This window comes from Saccostrea echinata, unplaced genomic scaffold, assembly GCF_033153115.1.
Source record: "Saccostrea echinata isolate AGI-Se365-2 ecotype Australia unplaced genomic scaffold, CSIRO_AGI_Sech_v1 ptg000029l, whole genome shotgun sequence".
Lineage (NCBI taxonomy): Eukaryota > Metazoa > Mollusca > Bivalvia > Ostreida > Ostreidae > Saccostrea > Saccostrea echinata.
In genome coordinates this window covers 5,096,355-5,112,500 of record NW_026889778.1, presented here as the reverse complement: position 1 = coordinate 5,112,500, position 16,146 = coordinate 5,096,355, and the positions used below count along the sequence as shown (strand labels likewise).

Here is a 16,146-nt window from a genome sequence, read left to right as displayed (position 1 = left end):
CCGATGGAAGAACCCGTGTCTGGAGGAGACGTGGAGAGCGTTTTACTGGTTGCTGTGTGACGGAAGTAGACAGATTCGGGGGTGGTAGTGTAATGGTTTGGGGAGGAATTTGTGGAGGAAACCGCACAAGACTTGTTGTGGTGAACGGTACGCTGACAGCTCAAAGATACAGAGATGAAATTCTCTCTCCAGTTGTACTGCCGTATCTACGCACCAATGGTCCTGGTTTAACATTCCAGCAGGACAACGCAACAGCACACACGGCTCGAACAACCAGAGATTTCCTGACTCAAAACAACGTGGATGTTCTAGACTGGCCCTCAAAATCTCCGGATCTCTCGCCAATTGAACATGTTTGGGATGAGTTAGGTAGGAGAGTAAGGATGCGCAGCCCCCAGCCACAGAGTCTCTTGCAACTGGCGACAGCACTAGAAGAGGAGTGGAATAATATCCCGGGGCACGTAATTCGACGATATGTATCCTCTATGCGTCGCAGATGTGTCGCAGTACTGAATGCAGGCGGTGGTCATACACGGTACTGACTTGTGAAATGCAATTAAAACCCCAGGGTAGATCAAAGAACTGTTCTAAGCCCATGTGTTTATTAAAATGACCTTTTTAAAAAGAATATTGTCAGACAGTGGTATCTTGTTATTATAAACAAATAATGTTTTAGATCCAATAACTTTTAATAAATTGAAAATAAATTATTTCTACTATACCTTTCTTTTTTTGTTCAGTATATAAGGGAAAACATTTGTAAATGTAAATATATAAATATACATTTTATTCTTTTCTTCAACTCCATTCACACACACAGAATCTGGCAAAATTTCTAACTTTTATTTCCCTGTTTTTCCTATAAAGTTGCAGTGTCTGCATGATTTTGATATTACACGTGTACTTCTTCATTAACTCTTAAATTGTAGTTTTTAAGTCAGAGCTTATACATGTTAATGAGTAACTGACTTTTAATTAATATGTAGATATCTTCTCTATTGTTTGGAGAAGTCCATGTGACACAGTCGGCTAAGTTCCTGTACAATAAACTTATCCAGCTAGTCCAGTTCCACTACGGTCTGTCATCCACTACAGTTACTGGCATTCCGATGAAGGTACATTGTCATATACATATTAAGTATAAAGTACAGTCAAACATTGTTATCTCAAACTCAATGGGACTGAGAAAATTTTTTCCAGATATCAGAGTATTCGAGATATGGAGGGTTAAATACTTAAAGAATAAGTGGTTGGGACTTCCAATTCAGTTCGACAAATCCATGGTATTCAAGCTATCAGTGTTCGAGATAACTGAGTTTAACTGTATAATTATATATTTACATATATTACATATATATATAATATAAAAAATAAAAAAAAAGGTCTAATTCCAAACCATGTTATTGGAAAAGCAAATATTTTAGAGAAGCTTGTGCATTTTGAGATGTTGGAGGTGTATGATGCTGTAAATTTATAGGTATGGAACCCCCAAGAATTACACGAATTAAATTGTACCCCAATGAACTATAATGACTGCACAGTAAATCAAATTTATTTAATCTATAATAGGAAGAACAGAATGCCAGCTCCTCAGCGAATTATGACGTAGAATTATTGCACCCTTCACAAGCTCACGATGACATTATGAAGTCAGGTAAGTGTTTGTTTTATACATATTAGATTAGTTTAAACTTTAGATTTAAACTTTTAAGGTAACATGTATATGATGTGCAGAGGAGCTTCCATGGTTTGTGGGAGGATATGATTTTCATGCAACAAGTTGGTGTTTTCTCTCCCCAAGTCTAAGCAATTTTTACTATATCTGCAAAATTAACATGTACATAAGATAAAGTTTCCATCCATACAGGTAAATGTAATATTGTTAGCTTGTTTTTGTTAGGAAATAATGTTCAAAAGACGGTATTTAATATTAGCTGGTGAAAAATGAATGTAATATTGTTGTAATATTGGATCAGCTGTTGTGACCAAAGGTAACTTGATAATTGATGCTGTGATACATCAGATATCAGTACAGGTTTTCATGAAAAGGAGTGACGATTGGATCTGGAATCAGAATTAAATATTAGATTCATAAACTGCCTATATGATATACTTGTCTGGCTCTCAGGCATTTCTTGATTGCCTTAAAGACTGTCCATGATCATAGTTATTATAATCAATAAGGTAATGATTACTGTGCAACAAAATGTTTTTTACATGGTAGTGTTAATGTGCTCTCAAAGCTGATCCTTGTCAGACTACATCATAAATCTGACTTGCAATTTACAGCTAATGAGAGATTCTGTAACAATCGACACTCAGTCTGTAATAATTAAACCATGTATGACTTATGCAGTTTTAAAAAATAAAAAAAAGAAATGCTCAGATTTTGGGGAAAAAAAACCAAACACTTGATTAAAAAGTAAAACTACAAACTTTAATGTGAACAACTTTACTAAATGAAATGAAGAATTTGAGTGAAATGAAATGGAGGAAATCTTTTTAATACTAAACTGTAGTTTTTTTTTCTTTTTGTTAGCTCACAGTGATGGCTTAGTGATTCCATCCAAGGAGGGACTCCCTACAGAAACTGTCACCTTAAAATGGTGTACCCCAAAATCCAATGTAGTAGGTATGTGTACCCTTAAGTCCAATGTAGTAGGTATGTATACCCCAAAGTCAAAGGTGGTAGGTATGTATACCCCAAAGTCCAATGTAGTAGGTATGTATACCCCAAAGTCCAATGTAGTGGTAATGTATACCCCAAAGTCCAATGCTGTAGGTATGTATACCCCAAAGTCCAATGAAGTAGGTATGTATACCCCAAAGTCCAATATAGTGGGTATGTATACCCCAAAGTCCAATGTAGTAGGTATGTATACCCCAAAGTCCAATGTAGTAGGTATGTATACCTCAAGTCCAATGTAGTAGGTATGTATACCCCAAAGTCGGTGAATGTACATATTATAATGCATGCACAGACAAGTCCAGTTAACTGCATCAAGAATTTAGACTTATTATACCATAATTAAAAGCTGAATAGTGAATACTGTAGAAAAGTATTTGCTACAGTCTTTATATATCAGAAAACATTAAATTGTAATTCAATAAACTGTGGCCATTTCATAACATACATGTACAGAGGACTTCAATGACATGTTTTGAAACTACAAGTAGATTTAGTGTAGTAAAAGGGAGCTAACTCTTATATTTTTATATGACAGAGCTTCAGTACTGTACGTGTGCAGCAAGAATCACCCCTGTGGATGTCAACAGTCGGCCGTCCTCCTGTCTCACCAATTTCCTCCTTAGTGGTTTGTTATCTCTTTCCTCACTCTCTCTCTCCACTTTCTTCTCTCTTCTCTCTCTCTCTCTATTTCACCTCTTTTCTTTCTTTCTCTACTCTTGTTCTTCCTCTCTCCACCTCTATTTATCTTTCTCCTCTCTCTTTTGCTACTCTTCTCTCTCTCCCTTTATGATATTGTATATTGTATATTTCTAGATAAATGGGTTTTGCATCAGAAGTTGAAACCATTTTTTTTTTATTTATAGGTCGAGCTGTCATGTTGGAGCAGCCACGCAAGTCTGGCACCAAGGTGATCTCTCACATGCTGGCCAGTCATGGGGGCGAAATCTTCATCCACTCCATCAACACCGCCCGGTCACTATTGGAGGACCCACCCTCAATCAGTGAGGGGTGTGGGGGGAGAGTCACAGATTACAGAATTAATGTTAGTAAGCCATTATTACAATCATCTTAGTGTTTTCTGCTTTATAAGTGCAAGGTTTGTGTGAACTATAGATATCTCTGAATTAAAAAAAAGACCACTACAGAAAAACTTTGTTTAATCTGGACACCATTGGTTCCAAAGAAATTGGCCGGATTAGACAACATTCCGGATTAGACAAGATTTTAAACAATTGAGTTTACATCGTATTAGGCAAGTTTCGGATTACACAACATCCAGAATAGACAAGTTTCACTGTATAGTTTATTTTATTTCAATAAATGATATCTCTATTTTTAGGATTTTAAGGAATTTATGAAGGAGAATCGTCTGGCTCCAGCATTACCAGATATGACATCAACAGGTGTCAGTCATATGAACCGAGGTAATTTTGTTTATTTATAGTCAGACATAAAATCATTTTGACACCTTAGCAATGGATGAAGATTCTACTTTGAACATGAAATTTTCAATTCAAAAATGTTGAATTTGAGTTAGAAATCTCTTATTATTGTCTTTTGTGTACAGCTAAGGTCCACCTGGAGAGGATGAGTCGATTTTGGCCATTGGTCATAGGGGAGACAATCATCTTCAACATGGCATCTGTAAGTCAAAAGTTAAACATAGAACTTATCCTGCAGGATACAGCAGTCCATATTAAGGGGAATATTGACTTTATATATAAGCATATCAAGAAATATTCATATGTTTGCAATTCATACATGTACAGTAACACTCGAATAGTAATAACACAGATACAGAGAATTTACGGATATATAGCGAAGTTCTTTTGGATCCGAGGAAAAATCTTTAACAATTCCTTGTAAAATTAAACAGTTATAACGAACTTGGATATAATGAATTTACAGTTATTGTGAATTGATTTTGGGTAAGGGATAAAAATAAGGAAATATGCATCTTTTATAACAAATCTTCTTAGATCACCACATTTAAAATATTGAAATTGTTTTTTGTAAGTATTTACATGTATATTTGAAAATTTAATTCATCAGAAAATTTTAGTTCTCCATGGTAAGTTCTCTATGTAATATTTCCCTTAGCATAATTGCTGCAGTGAAACTTGAAAGGAAATATGTATTATTGCGAATTTACTATACTAGTATATATATATTCTTTAATGATAGCATTATACGGATATATACTGTAATGAATTAGGTATAAAGCAAAGTAAATTCACAGGTCCATAGTGGGGCTGGATATTGGCTGGGAATTTAGTATTGCGATATATACTGATATTTTTAACTGTATTGCGATACATATTGCAATATTTTCAATGACAATTAAAATGCTCTTTTTCTTATTTTATTAACCTTCATCTATAATCAGAGTGTGTAAAACTAATAGAAATACATTGTTACAAAAAAGTTCTTGTTGATTTCACTACAGTTTTGGAACAAAATGCAACCATACAACAGCAACCTTACCATTTGGTACTGTTTGGCATGACTGAAAATGTTCCTAACAAATTAAATTTCTTATTTTACTCAAGAAATCTAAAGCCCAAGCAGTTTGCCAGCATATCAGTACTGGAAAAACGTATTGCAATACAATATTTTTTGTTAACTAATTGCAATATACCAGAACAGGGCTCTTGATTCTCTATAATTGGGGCCATTTAAAGGCCCCATTCCCAATTCAAAAAAGGTACCTTTTTTCCAATTTAATGTTTTAATTTTCCCAATTGGTCACTTCCCCAAATATTAAAGAACATGTAGTAAAATATGTAGTTCCTAACTTGTTATTCACATTTCTGTATATTACAAAACAGAAATTTAGTTGATAACAACCACCAGAAACTCAATATATAATGAATTTAATGGATATTGTCTAGTTATGATTTTCCCACATTTCCTCAAAAGGTCGCTAATTTTCCCAATTTTCACGGCCCCGGACCCAGTCCCAAAAACTGGTGTGAGAGCCCTGCAGAATATCGATATTATTGCGCAGCCCTAGTCCATAGATGCAATTTCAATTGGAAATGATAATATCATATTAACATTGTATTATTACGTATATTTTTGGATCACATATGATTTAATTAGATGCTGCTCTAGGGTTGTGCACAGTATGTCGATGTCATTATGACACATGATCAAATATAAAATTTGTCTTTACGTAGCACATTGACCCCCTGCCCACAATCATTGTCAAGGAGAAGCTTGATGATGAGGATGTGTTGGAATGTCAGAAGGCAATCTACCATGTAGTGGGGATGGAGTCCCGTAATGAACCTCTACCAACATCAAGTGCAGGGCCACGGGGCAAGGGACCGAAAAGGTAGGAAAGCTGACTGGATTATGCTTAAAAGTTTTCTATCTATTAATGTTAACTTAAACCTGTGTTTGTTGTTAAGGTGGATTATAACTTTGAAGATTTTTGATTTGCAGCAATGTGATTAACTAAATAAAAATACTCAGGTAAAGTAAGTTATGTACATGACAAATTGCAATATATAGTTTGAATTGATGTTAAAGCTTATACAGTCAAATCTCATTATCTCAAATTCTGTGGAACCTAGAAAAAACTGAGATATCCCAGGATTCAAGATATCCAGGTTAAAATATATATTAAAGAAAAAGTGGTTGGGACTCACAACTCACTTTGAGATATCCATGGTATTTAAGATATTGGTGTTTGAGATACCGAAATTCAATTGTATATAGATTATCATATTTTTAAGAACCTTTATGTAACATTAAACTAAGAAGTCATTGCTTGCTTAATAAAGTAAAACTTGGGTTGTAAGAAAGTTACTGCGACTTTGAATTTTACTTCCTGATAACTAAGGTTCTTTTTATCCTTACTGTGAAAAGTTAACGAGGGGATTCATAAAAAATTTCTTCTAACCAAGATTTACTTATGAGTTCTTTATAACCGGGTTTAGCTGTATTAGAAAATGAGAATGTTGTCTTGTATGCAGATGCTATGATAGCAGTAACTATGTAATGTATGCTAAAGATGGAAGTTCTTGGCAATGCATTAATGCTGTGAATACAGTTAAACTTTATTATCTTGAATATCAATATCTTTAATACCAGGGATATGTCGAAATGCATTGGCAGTCCCAACCACCTTTACTTTTTGTTTTTTGGTTTGTTTTTTTTTACACATGTTATCCGATATCCTCTGATATCCATAAATTTAATTTTGGTCTCGAAGAGTTGGATATGATGACATTTGACTGTATTTGTAGATGTAGGATCTGTTGAGGACACTATTATAAGAATCTACAATTCTTATTAAACTTGTTGTAGAGATGAACAATACAAACAAATGTGGTCGGAGTTGGAGAGTTTGATCCGAGCCCACGCTGACACCTCTCCTCAACACCAGAGGGTACTGGAGTGTCTGATGAAGTGTAAAAAGCCCAGCGATGATGTAAAATCCTCTCCCAAAAAGACCAAGGAAGAGAAAATGGAGGTGGATCCCACTGCAGAACAGTCCTATGCCTGGAAGGAACTGGATAGGTGGGGGGGGGATTATTTTGTTCTTCAGAAGAAAATTTAATTTTCATTTATTATTTTATTCATTTATTTGATTAATCATTCATTTATTTACTTGTGAAATGCTTTTCCATAAATAATTTTTTGTAATTTTAACTCATGTGTGTGGTAGGCTTGTCATTGGTCTTTGTAAATATGCTATATAATATTTAAAAGATTATTTATGTAGACGTTAAAAATGAATAGGTACACAGTAGTTGTAAATATATGACATTCTGCAAAAAATAACTATCTTTTAAGTACATGGTAAAAATCTGTGAAATATTTTGCTTAACAATGCAAAGTCTATTGATGAACTTCTGAAGTGTTCTACATTTGATTATGAATGACAGGAAGAACATGTATAGCAATCCCATCTGAGCCTCATTTGTTTAGTTTCTTCCCCAGTTGAGCCTCATTTGTTTAATTCTTTCCCAACTTGAGCCTCATTTGATTGGTTCTGTCCCCATTTGAGCCTCATTTGTTTGGTTTGTTCCCACTTGAGCCTGTCACCATTACAACTTGTTCACACAACAAAGTACTTTTCTTTTACTTTTAAATTTTATATTTACATTTGCTGTGTTTTTCTACGAAGCCAACTGTGAAATTGATTTGAAAACCATTTTTGTGTATACTCTCACGTAGAAATATACATGGAGAAACTTGCGCTAAAGTGATGTCACAATGAGGCTACATAAATGTTAATAAAATATGACGATATAGGGAAGCGAGAAATTCAAACATTGAGAATATTTTTGGTGCATTTAAACATGTAAAATGTAAATATAAGGACTATTTTTAAGATTAGTGTGAATTATTGGTGTTTAAATCACACAGACTTGCACGTAGGCATATTTTTCATGAAGCTAGAGTGCTTCATGAAATATGCCTACGTGACAAGTCTTTGTGATTTACACACAAATATCTCACACAAAACTTAAAAATATACCTTAAATAATTTAGATTCCAAAAGATGACAGAAAGAGAGAAACTAGAGATGAACAAAGCGGAGGGCGGGGCATCTTCTGTCAAGAAGGCCAGACTGAGTATGGAGGAAACCCAGTTTAAAACAAAAGGTTGGCATCTAAAATAGAATTAATTATAAATCCATGTAGACTTTTACTAATCATGACATACTGATTTGTTCATAGTAGCATGTGTACAATTGAGCTAAAAAAGGGTTTGGAAATGGAAAAATTCATGTTGAACAATTTTTTGTTCAGAGACAATTGTTAAAATTTTTTTGTTACCATTTAAGAATATGACAGAAGTGAATGTAGGAGAGACCATAAAATGTCTGAGTATTTTTTTTAATATTTAAAGTTTACAATGAAAACACTGTAGAAAAGCTACTAATGTAATTTTTTTTTTACTTTTTAGCAGGTGCCTGTAATCTCCTGTCTCTGTGGACAGATCGAATTAAGTCTGTACACTCTAAAAGACACGCAGAGTTCTCAGGTCGCGCTCAGAGTGATGGGAACCAGGCAGAGCTATACCAGAATCTTACCAAACAACTCCAGGAGAATGCTGGGTAATACAAAGATAGGGCAATTAAATAAAAACAATTTATTACATTTTTATGCCCCCGCAATAAAATGGCCGGGGCATATAGTGTTACCCTGTTCTGTCATTCTGTCATCATTCACTTTCCGTTCATTATCTCTGCAACAGTTTCACACATTCAACTCAAATTTGAAATATATATACGTCATAGGAATAGGCAGGTCAAGTTCGAATTTGGTCATGGTCCAATGATTTTTGACAGAGTTATCCCTCTTGAACTTAGAAAAAATAAAAAATCCTCTAAATTTTGTAGTTACAATCTCTGTGTATTTACATGTAGTAGTTAAAATCTCTATGTATTTACATATAGCAGTTGCAATCTCTATGTATTTACATGTAGTAGCTACAATCTCTATGTATTTACATGAAGTAGCTACAATCTCTATGTATTTACATGTAGTAGTTGCAATCTCTATGTATTTACATTTTTACTATTGTAGCTACGATCTCTGTGTATTTACATGTAGTAGTTATGATATCTATATATTTACATGTAGTAGCTACAATCTCTATGTATTTCCATGTAGTAGCTTCAATCTCTATGTATTTACATGTAAAAGCTACAATCTCAATGTGTTTACATGTAAAAGCTACAATCTCTATGTATTTACATATAGTAGTTACAATCTCTATGTATTTACATATAGTAGTTACAATCTCTATGCATTGACATGTAGTAGCTACAATCTCTATGTATTGACATGTAGTAGCTACAATCTCCATGTATTTATGTGTAAAAGATACAATCTCTATGTATTTACATGTAGTAGCTACAATCTCTATGTATTTACATGTAAAAGATACAATCTCTATGTATTTACATGTCTACAATCTCTAGTATGTATTTACATGTAGTAGCTACAATCTCTATGTATTTACATGTAGTAGCTACAATCTCTATGTATTTACAGGCTGGATGCATCTGCTCCAGTTCAGAAAGGATTGGGGATGCAGAAAAAGATGTAGATGGCAAAAGGTGTAGAATTAATGAAGCAAACATAGAGCGTTCTAAGGAGAAAGTGTTGAAATTGCTGTGAAGACTACATTCCCTGCATTGTGTTTAGCTGCAAAAGAACTCAAAGAATGAAGATTGAATGTGCTGTTTTTTGGTGTCATATTTTGTAATTTTTTTCCATGCAAGTTAACTTGGTTAAAAAAAAAATACATGTACCCAGCATTGAATGCATGTAAATGAGAAGAAAATGTGAGCCATATGAAAGAACAATTCAGCTTGTACCATTTCTGTATGGTATAGATCTTTAAAGAAACTTAAATACAAAACATTGTTATGTAGGTACAATGTAGTTGTTAGAATGTATCATAATGTTTGAACCAAAAGTGATTTGATGTACCATAAATGTATATTCTGAGATTTCATATTGAAAAGGGATTAAGAGATCAATAAAATCACTTAGATTGAATATATACTGAAAATTTTCAATATTTTTCAATATATTTCAATATTTTGGGGGTAAGTTCGATGTAAAACACTTGTACCCAGTTTTTACAACTCACTAAATGAGATGTTTTATCCTTTATAAACAATTTAAAAACTGCAGTAATTTATCATGTACTACAATTATACAAAATTTTTATAAGTGTTATATTTTTTCACCAAAAATATTAAGAAACATTTACTGGTAGATGCATTCAATCAAGAAAACAATTCTTAATACTCTAATCTGAAAATCAGCACTTCATCAGTTTGGTCAGGAATCGTATATATCAGAGAGATAAATTTTTTTTATGAAAGCCATAATTGATAAGAGCAAAAGGTCACAAGACTAGAGTGATTAATGTAACCGAGTAAGTCTAATGAGCAAAAATACAGCCTTGAAAAATATGTTTATCTACATCCTGTAATGTAGAATTACTGAATTCTAGACCTGCATGATAAGTAAAGGCCCTTAAGCTTGTGTGTTCCAATATTCGATCTATATAAAAAATTAATCGGATATTTGTTTCATTCATTCCAAGGAGATTTTAACATCGTTTAAAATATTTGTTTATTGATTTAAAATCTATGCATGAGAACAAATTTTGTGTTTATATCAATGCTAAAACATAGTGTATGGTATTTTATGCCATTTATTTTTATTAATGAAGCATGTAAATATAAACAATATGATGAAGTTGATTTGATTCTTGACTACAGATTCAAATGTAGAGCAAGTATGGCAAAACATTTACAGAAGCAAAATTCAAATTGCAAAAAATTAAGATTTTGTATCGGTTAAAAGTGTTGGTAGTAGACACCTATTGTTACATGTATATACTAGCATATCATTGCTTAATTAATAAACGAACTCTAATGTAGGTCAGATGTCCTCAAACTATTTCCTTTATCAAACAAGCCTCAAAGTAATACACGTTCAGAATTGATGTATTTGTACACATAAGAATATTCTGTACATTTCATCATTTTTTGTTAAACACTTTGCCTTGTTTTCGTGGTTGAGTCAGACCCAAAATTTATGTGATCAACGAACTACAAATATTATTAATGTTAGAATAGGACGACATATATGTCCACCAAATAAATTATCAACAAAATTGTATTTCTGCTTATATCTTGAATTTCGATCCCCTTAAAAATTTATGAAACAAAAGTATGACACGTTCCTGTAAAACAATAGAAACATTCGACTTATGACAATATTCTTAATTTTACAACAGTTATTGCAAAGATCAGAGAAATGCAGCGGCCATTATTCTTCAATAAATAGCAAACATCATCAAAAAATATCAATAGTTTTAAATCGGTCTTCTAATGTTTACTGTGTTCACCAGGAAGAAGATATTGGTATCTTTTGATTGTAACGTATTTGGTGGGAAAAAATTACTTTGGATTCGGATTGCATCGCGGGATTTATTTCTTACATAAACACATTCCAAAAAGGTCACACGAAGCGGAAAGAAAGAACAGAACAATGTCATGTCCTTACAGAAATATATTAATACATTAGTGACACTTCTTGCCTTTCACTTTCAAAATTCCAGTGGTTTTATCTCCCTTCTCCCCCTTTGGGGTTTTTATTCGTTCTTCAATCTTGCTTTTCTGTTTTTCCACGTGTGACATCTCCTCTTCCAACTTCTGATTTTGAGTTATGAGGTTTTCATTTTGTTCCACCAACATTTTCAGCTTTTCCATCAGAGATTCATTGTCTGTTTTCAGTTTCTGCATACTCTCCTGTATAGACTCAAAATGTTCGATGATCTCGCTCAGATGCTCGGGATGTGGCACCTGAAATGCTTCGGCATACTTCTTGAGAAATGTTTTAGTCTCTGTGTGCAAATTTTTCAGTCGGTTAACTCTTTCTTCATTGGTCTTCTTCAAGGCAATAAATTGAGTCTGTAGGTTTTTAAACTTGTCATTAGAATGCGCCTCTGGATCCGCCTCGAGTTTTTGTAGTTGGATCTGGAGACTTTTCAACTCCTCTTCCTTTTTTCTATGATCTTCCAGGAGCTCTTCGTGTCTTTCTTTCAGGAGTTCATAATCCTGATTTTTCTCCTCGTGATAGATTTGAAACGTATCAAACTTGGATTCAATGTCTGCTGCAATATTTCCCATCTGAGTTTTGATTGATTCGTTGTTTTCGAGAAGTACCCCCATTTGCTTTCGAGCCGTCTGCTGCTCGGAGATGACAGAATCAATCTTCTGTTCTTGTCGTTCGTACATCATTTCTAACTTTTCCATTAAAGTTTCCATCTTAAGCACACTTTCTTTCATTGCTGATTCTGATTCATCAAAACCCGAGGCACCACTATCTCGTGAGTCTTCTCTCTGGTACTATGTAAAATGTACATAAAATAAAGCAAAGAACAGTTTGCTTAAATTAAGTTTTCAAGAAAGTGTGGATTCCTCATACCGAACATAAATTCTGACGATTAGTAAGCTGACCTCGACTTACTATCAATAAGTTTATTCCGAAGTAAATAGAAGCCCTACTTAGACCAAACTGCATGCATGATGTACTAGTATATAGGGATGTACACTTACTCTCTTGTTTTGGATTTTGCATCTTACATGTACGTACATTTCCTGATACAGTGACCAGGTTAAATTTTTCGAGCATGTTTATTCCCAAGTAAATTTTACTCTGGATTAGGTCCATTTCTACATGTAGCTTACTGTAAGTCTTTCCCAATCCAAACTTGCATGAATTGTATTTAGCTATAGGGATTTATGCTGCAAGACTTTCTTCCGTTGCCACAACTTACAACTAACGGATAATTGAACTGTTAAGAGTTTTAGGGCATCTCTAGTCTCAATCTCTTAAGCTAGTTTAAGTCTTACCTACCTGCTATTGCATCGATGTTGCAACTCAGGATTCACACTTCACGTTGGCATTTCTTTGGTATGACACGTTTCCTTACTTAGAAATAACATTCCTCAAGGTTAGCTTTTTAATCTTTTTTACCTTTATTTTTTACTTATAGCAGTGTTGATGAGTTCTTACCTTTGTCTGGTATTGGATAGGTTGTCCAGAAAGTTGAAGACCAGGAACTGCATTGTCTGTAATTCGTACCAAATATATAAAATTAATGGTAATAAATTACTGAGATTAAAAGTCCCCTGAGAGATTACCAGTTACTGAGAAAATTTTATGTCGTTGGCATTTTATTTCAAAATTTAATAAACTTACTACTGAAAGAGATACTGTGTGAAACAAACCTAAAAGTATTCTTTCCCCATCAAACTGAAACTGTATCTTGTAATCACATGATCATGGAGTAAAATCAACGAGGCGATATCTTTCGACATCCTTTGATCATTGCAAAAACTGTTGTTCAGTTTGATTTATTTTACTTATTATCAAAATCGAAAGGTACGTGTTTTATTCTTAAATTAATCATACCTTTTGATTGAAGCTTCGTGGCAAGTTCGCCGTGGCCGTTGTTTTTCAGTGCCTCGACAAAGGCTCGAAAGTTATTCGGAGAATTCTGTTTAATTAAGATGAAAAGAAATCTCTCTGTTCGATCCCTCTCTGGAAGATGGGCGGACTTTAATTCTTCCCACTGCTCTAACGAGAGGGTGCCACTTTCCACCAAGGGGTCAGCAATATCGGAGAGGCGTACGTCTTTTTTCAGCTTTCCCCAGACTGACTGGAGCTTTCCTTTATAACAAATGCTCGATTTATCCATTATACATGTATATGCCCTGAAAGCAGTCAAAATATTATATTATTATTATTATATCAAACTTTCAAATCAGTACCTCAACTAAATTACTACAATTGTTTTTATTTTGTCGTATTCAAAGTTGAAAGCAAATGCTATTTGTTACAGTCACGAAAAATCACCACAATTATTTTTATATTTATCTAGTATATTTTAGTGGTGTTCACTAGCATTAATGCAGACCTCTGGTTTGTGCAAAAATACGATTTAAATGTAAGTCAAAGTCGGGAACTGTAACTTTGTTTCTTTCGTTGAAAATTACGCACTACATATTATGTACACCGATGAAATGTCAAATGTGTATGTATTCTGAAATGATAGAAAAAATCATCTGAATACGAATATTTACATGCGTCTCCGTGATAATACGTATATGGTGAATTCATTTAAATCAAAGGTAGGTGTTATTTATTCTTAGATTTGTATAAGACTGCAAGACAGACAGACTAACACTTTGGGAACCAAAAATAAAACGTACAGTCTTATATTGCTCCACTATAAATCAATGATGATTTTTTAATTGGGATAAAGACACGTAAAATGTACCTTTTTAGGTGTAAACCAGGAGAATGCAACTCTGATCATTATCAATTGTGCACACATAATATCTAAATCAATGTAAAGATCCTTGATGCAACATCAAGATCATTGAACTGAAATAATTGGCGCTTTGTCAATACAGTTTAAAGATAAGATACCTAAAGTTATGAATTGCATAAGACCTGATATTGATTTAAACGATCTGACAATCGCCATTGTAAATAATAACAGGAAATATCGATACTTGTTAAATGTCGAATTAATAGATTGACATGTAAATCAACTTTAAAATAAACTTTGTGCATTTCATTTTTAGTTCCTTTTTTTAAATTTAAAAAATCGGGTATAATGAGGGCATCATTTGTTTTAATTTAGCTTTATTTAAGTATATTCAGCAGAAAGACATCGATTCAAATTTGGTCAAATTATGTATTTTAATGGGGCCATAATACCAACTGTTGTTGCAATTGGTTTCAGGTTAGGACATTTTCTGAATTGACTAACCTGAAAAAAGAAAACTTTTCCTCTAATTGACTTTCGCCAACTTCCGCAAATGTACGCCAATATTGTCCTGCAGAATGTTTAAAAACAGATGGCTTTTTTCTAACCACTTTAGTGGCTATGGGAGATTTATATATAGTGAATATGTAGTATATAAAAACATAACAATCCAAACACTATTTAATGTTCCTTAAATTTAATATAAACATTGTTTGTATGAAAATATGCCCTAGCTAATGTACAGAAAAACCGCCCGTTATTACTTGTTCAGATTCCAATTAAAGTGCAAAAAATATGACTTCATCCTTAAATTGATAGCTTCTACTTCATTGAAAATATTTATGTATATATATGTACATACCCTTTGGCTACAATGTATGCATCCTAAAATCGAAAGAACATAAGCAATAGATTTGTTAAAAATATCTTTATTCTACGAATTGACAATGTTGGCAATTTACCAAATCATATTCCTGATAGGTTTTTTTCTGTGCTCCGATTTGATACCTAGTTTGTGACATTTCCTAGGTATTCCTAGGTATTCTTATCTCCCGTATTGCCCATTTAAACATTATATTTCTTATTTTTTTATGTTCAGGAGACATGCATAAACTTTAAAGGACTTTAATATCTTGTACCTGTGTTATAAAAATTCTTTTATTGCAAAATAAAAGAGATGCCCTATCATTTTAAATGTTTATCTACAAATAATAAAACTTGATAAAGGAAGATGATAACGAAATTTTACAGTTGAATTGAACAGATCTTATCCTTAAACATGTTACTCTGAAGTAAATTACCAATTATTAATCTAAACTGTATCAGAAACTTTGCATACGCTTTACGTTTCTTCAAGTTTCTTCATTGCGAAAAATACAGTATATATGCTACTTGTATATCAACTGTTTAAACAAGCTGAAACCTTACATATACTTCAATTTTCATCAAGTTTAAGTTGAGGAAACCATTTGAATTCGAGACCAAAGTTTCAGTACTGCAGAAACTTGATAAAACTTAAATTTATAATGCTGAGGCTTTGCGGAAACTGTAAGGAAGCTTCAGTTTCGGCAGAGGTGTTATGCGAAAACTTTTTTTTTTCATCCAGTGCAAGTTAAGGACAGACACTTGCA

The 16,146-nt window shown here is 33.2% G+C and overlaps 2 protein-coding genes across 2 annotated transcripts in view; one reads left to right on the top strand and one right to left on the bottom strand.

Moving 5' to 3' along the window:
• LOC133195503 (integrator complex subunit 13-like) overlaps positions 1-11,352 on the top strand; it is a 64,362-nt gene extending 53,010 nt beyond the window's left edge. The window contains exons 7-18 of the mRNA XM_061331361.1: positions 987-1,115; positions 1,570-1,654; positions 2,540-2,632; positions 3,225-3,314; positions 3,553-3,731; positions 4,029-4,113; positions 4,257-4,333; positions 5,869-6,026; positions 7,004-7,216; positions 8,195-8,307; positions 8,612-8,762; positions 9,706-11,352. Coding sequence (XP_061187345.1) covers positions 987-1,115; positions 1,570-1,654; positions 2,540-2,632; positions 3,225-3,314; positions 3,553-3,731; positions 4,029-4,113; positions 4,257-4,333; positions 5,869-6,026; positions 7,004-7,216; positions 8,195-8,307; positions 8,612-8,762; positions 9,706-9,760 — 1,428 coding nt within the window. The 3' untranslated portion in view covers positions 9,761-11,352. The remainder of the gene's footprint in view (positions 1-986; positions 1,116-1,569; positions 1,655-2,539; positions 2,633-3,224; positions 3,315-3,552; positions 3,732-4,028; positions 4,114-4,256; positions 4,334-5,868; positions 6,027-7,003; positions 7,217-8,194; positions 8,308-8,611; positions 8,763-9,705) is intronic.
• On the bottom strand, positions 10,826-15,390 carry LOC133195505 (serine/threonine-protein kinase dst2-like). Its single transcript, XM_061331364.1, has 4 exons — positions 15,378-15,390; positions 13,654-13,955; positions 13,255-13,310; positions 10,826-12,584 (listed from the first exon to the last, which is right to left on the bottom strand). Exons 2-4 carry the CDS (start codon positions 13,937-13,939, stop codon positions 11,757-11,759), a joined length of 1,170 nt encoding a protein of 389 aa, XP_061187348.1. The 5' UTR covers positions 13,940-13,955; positions 15,378-15,390; the 3' UTR covers positions 10,826-11,756.
• Positions 15,391-16,146: the final 756 nt, after the last annotated feature.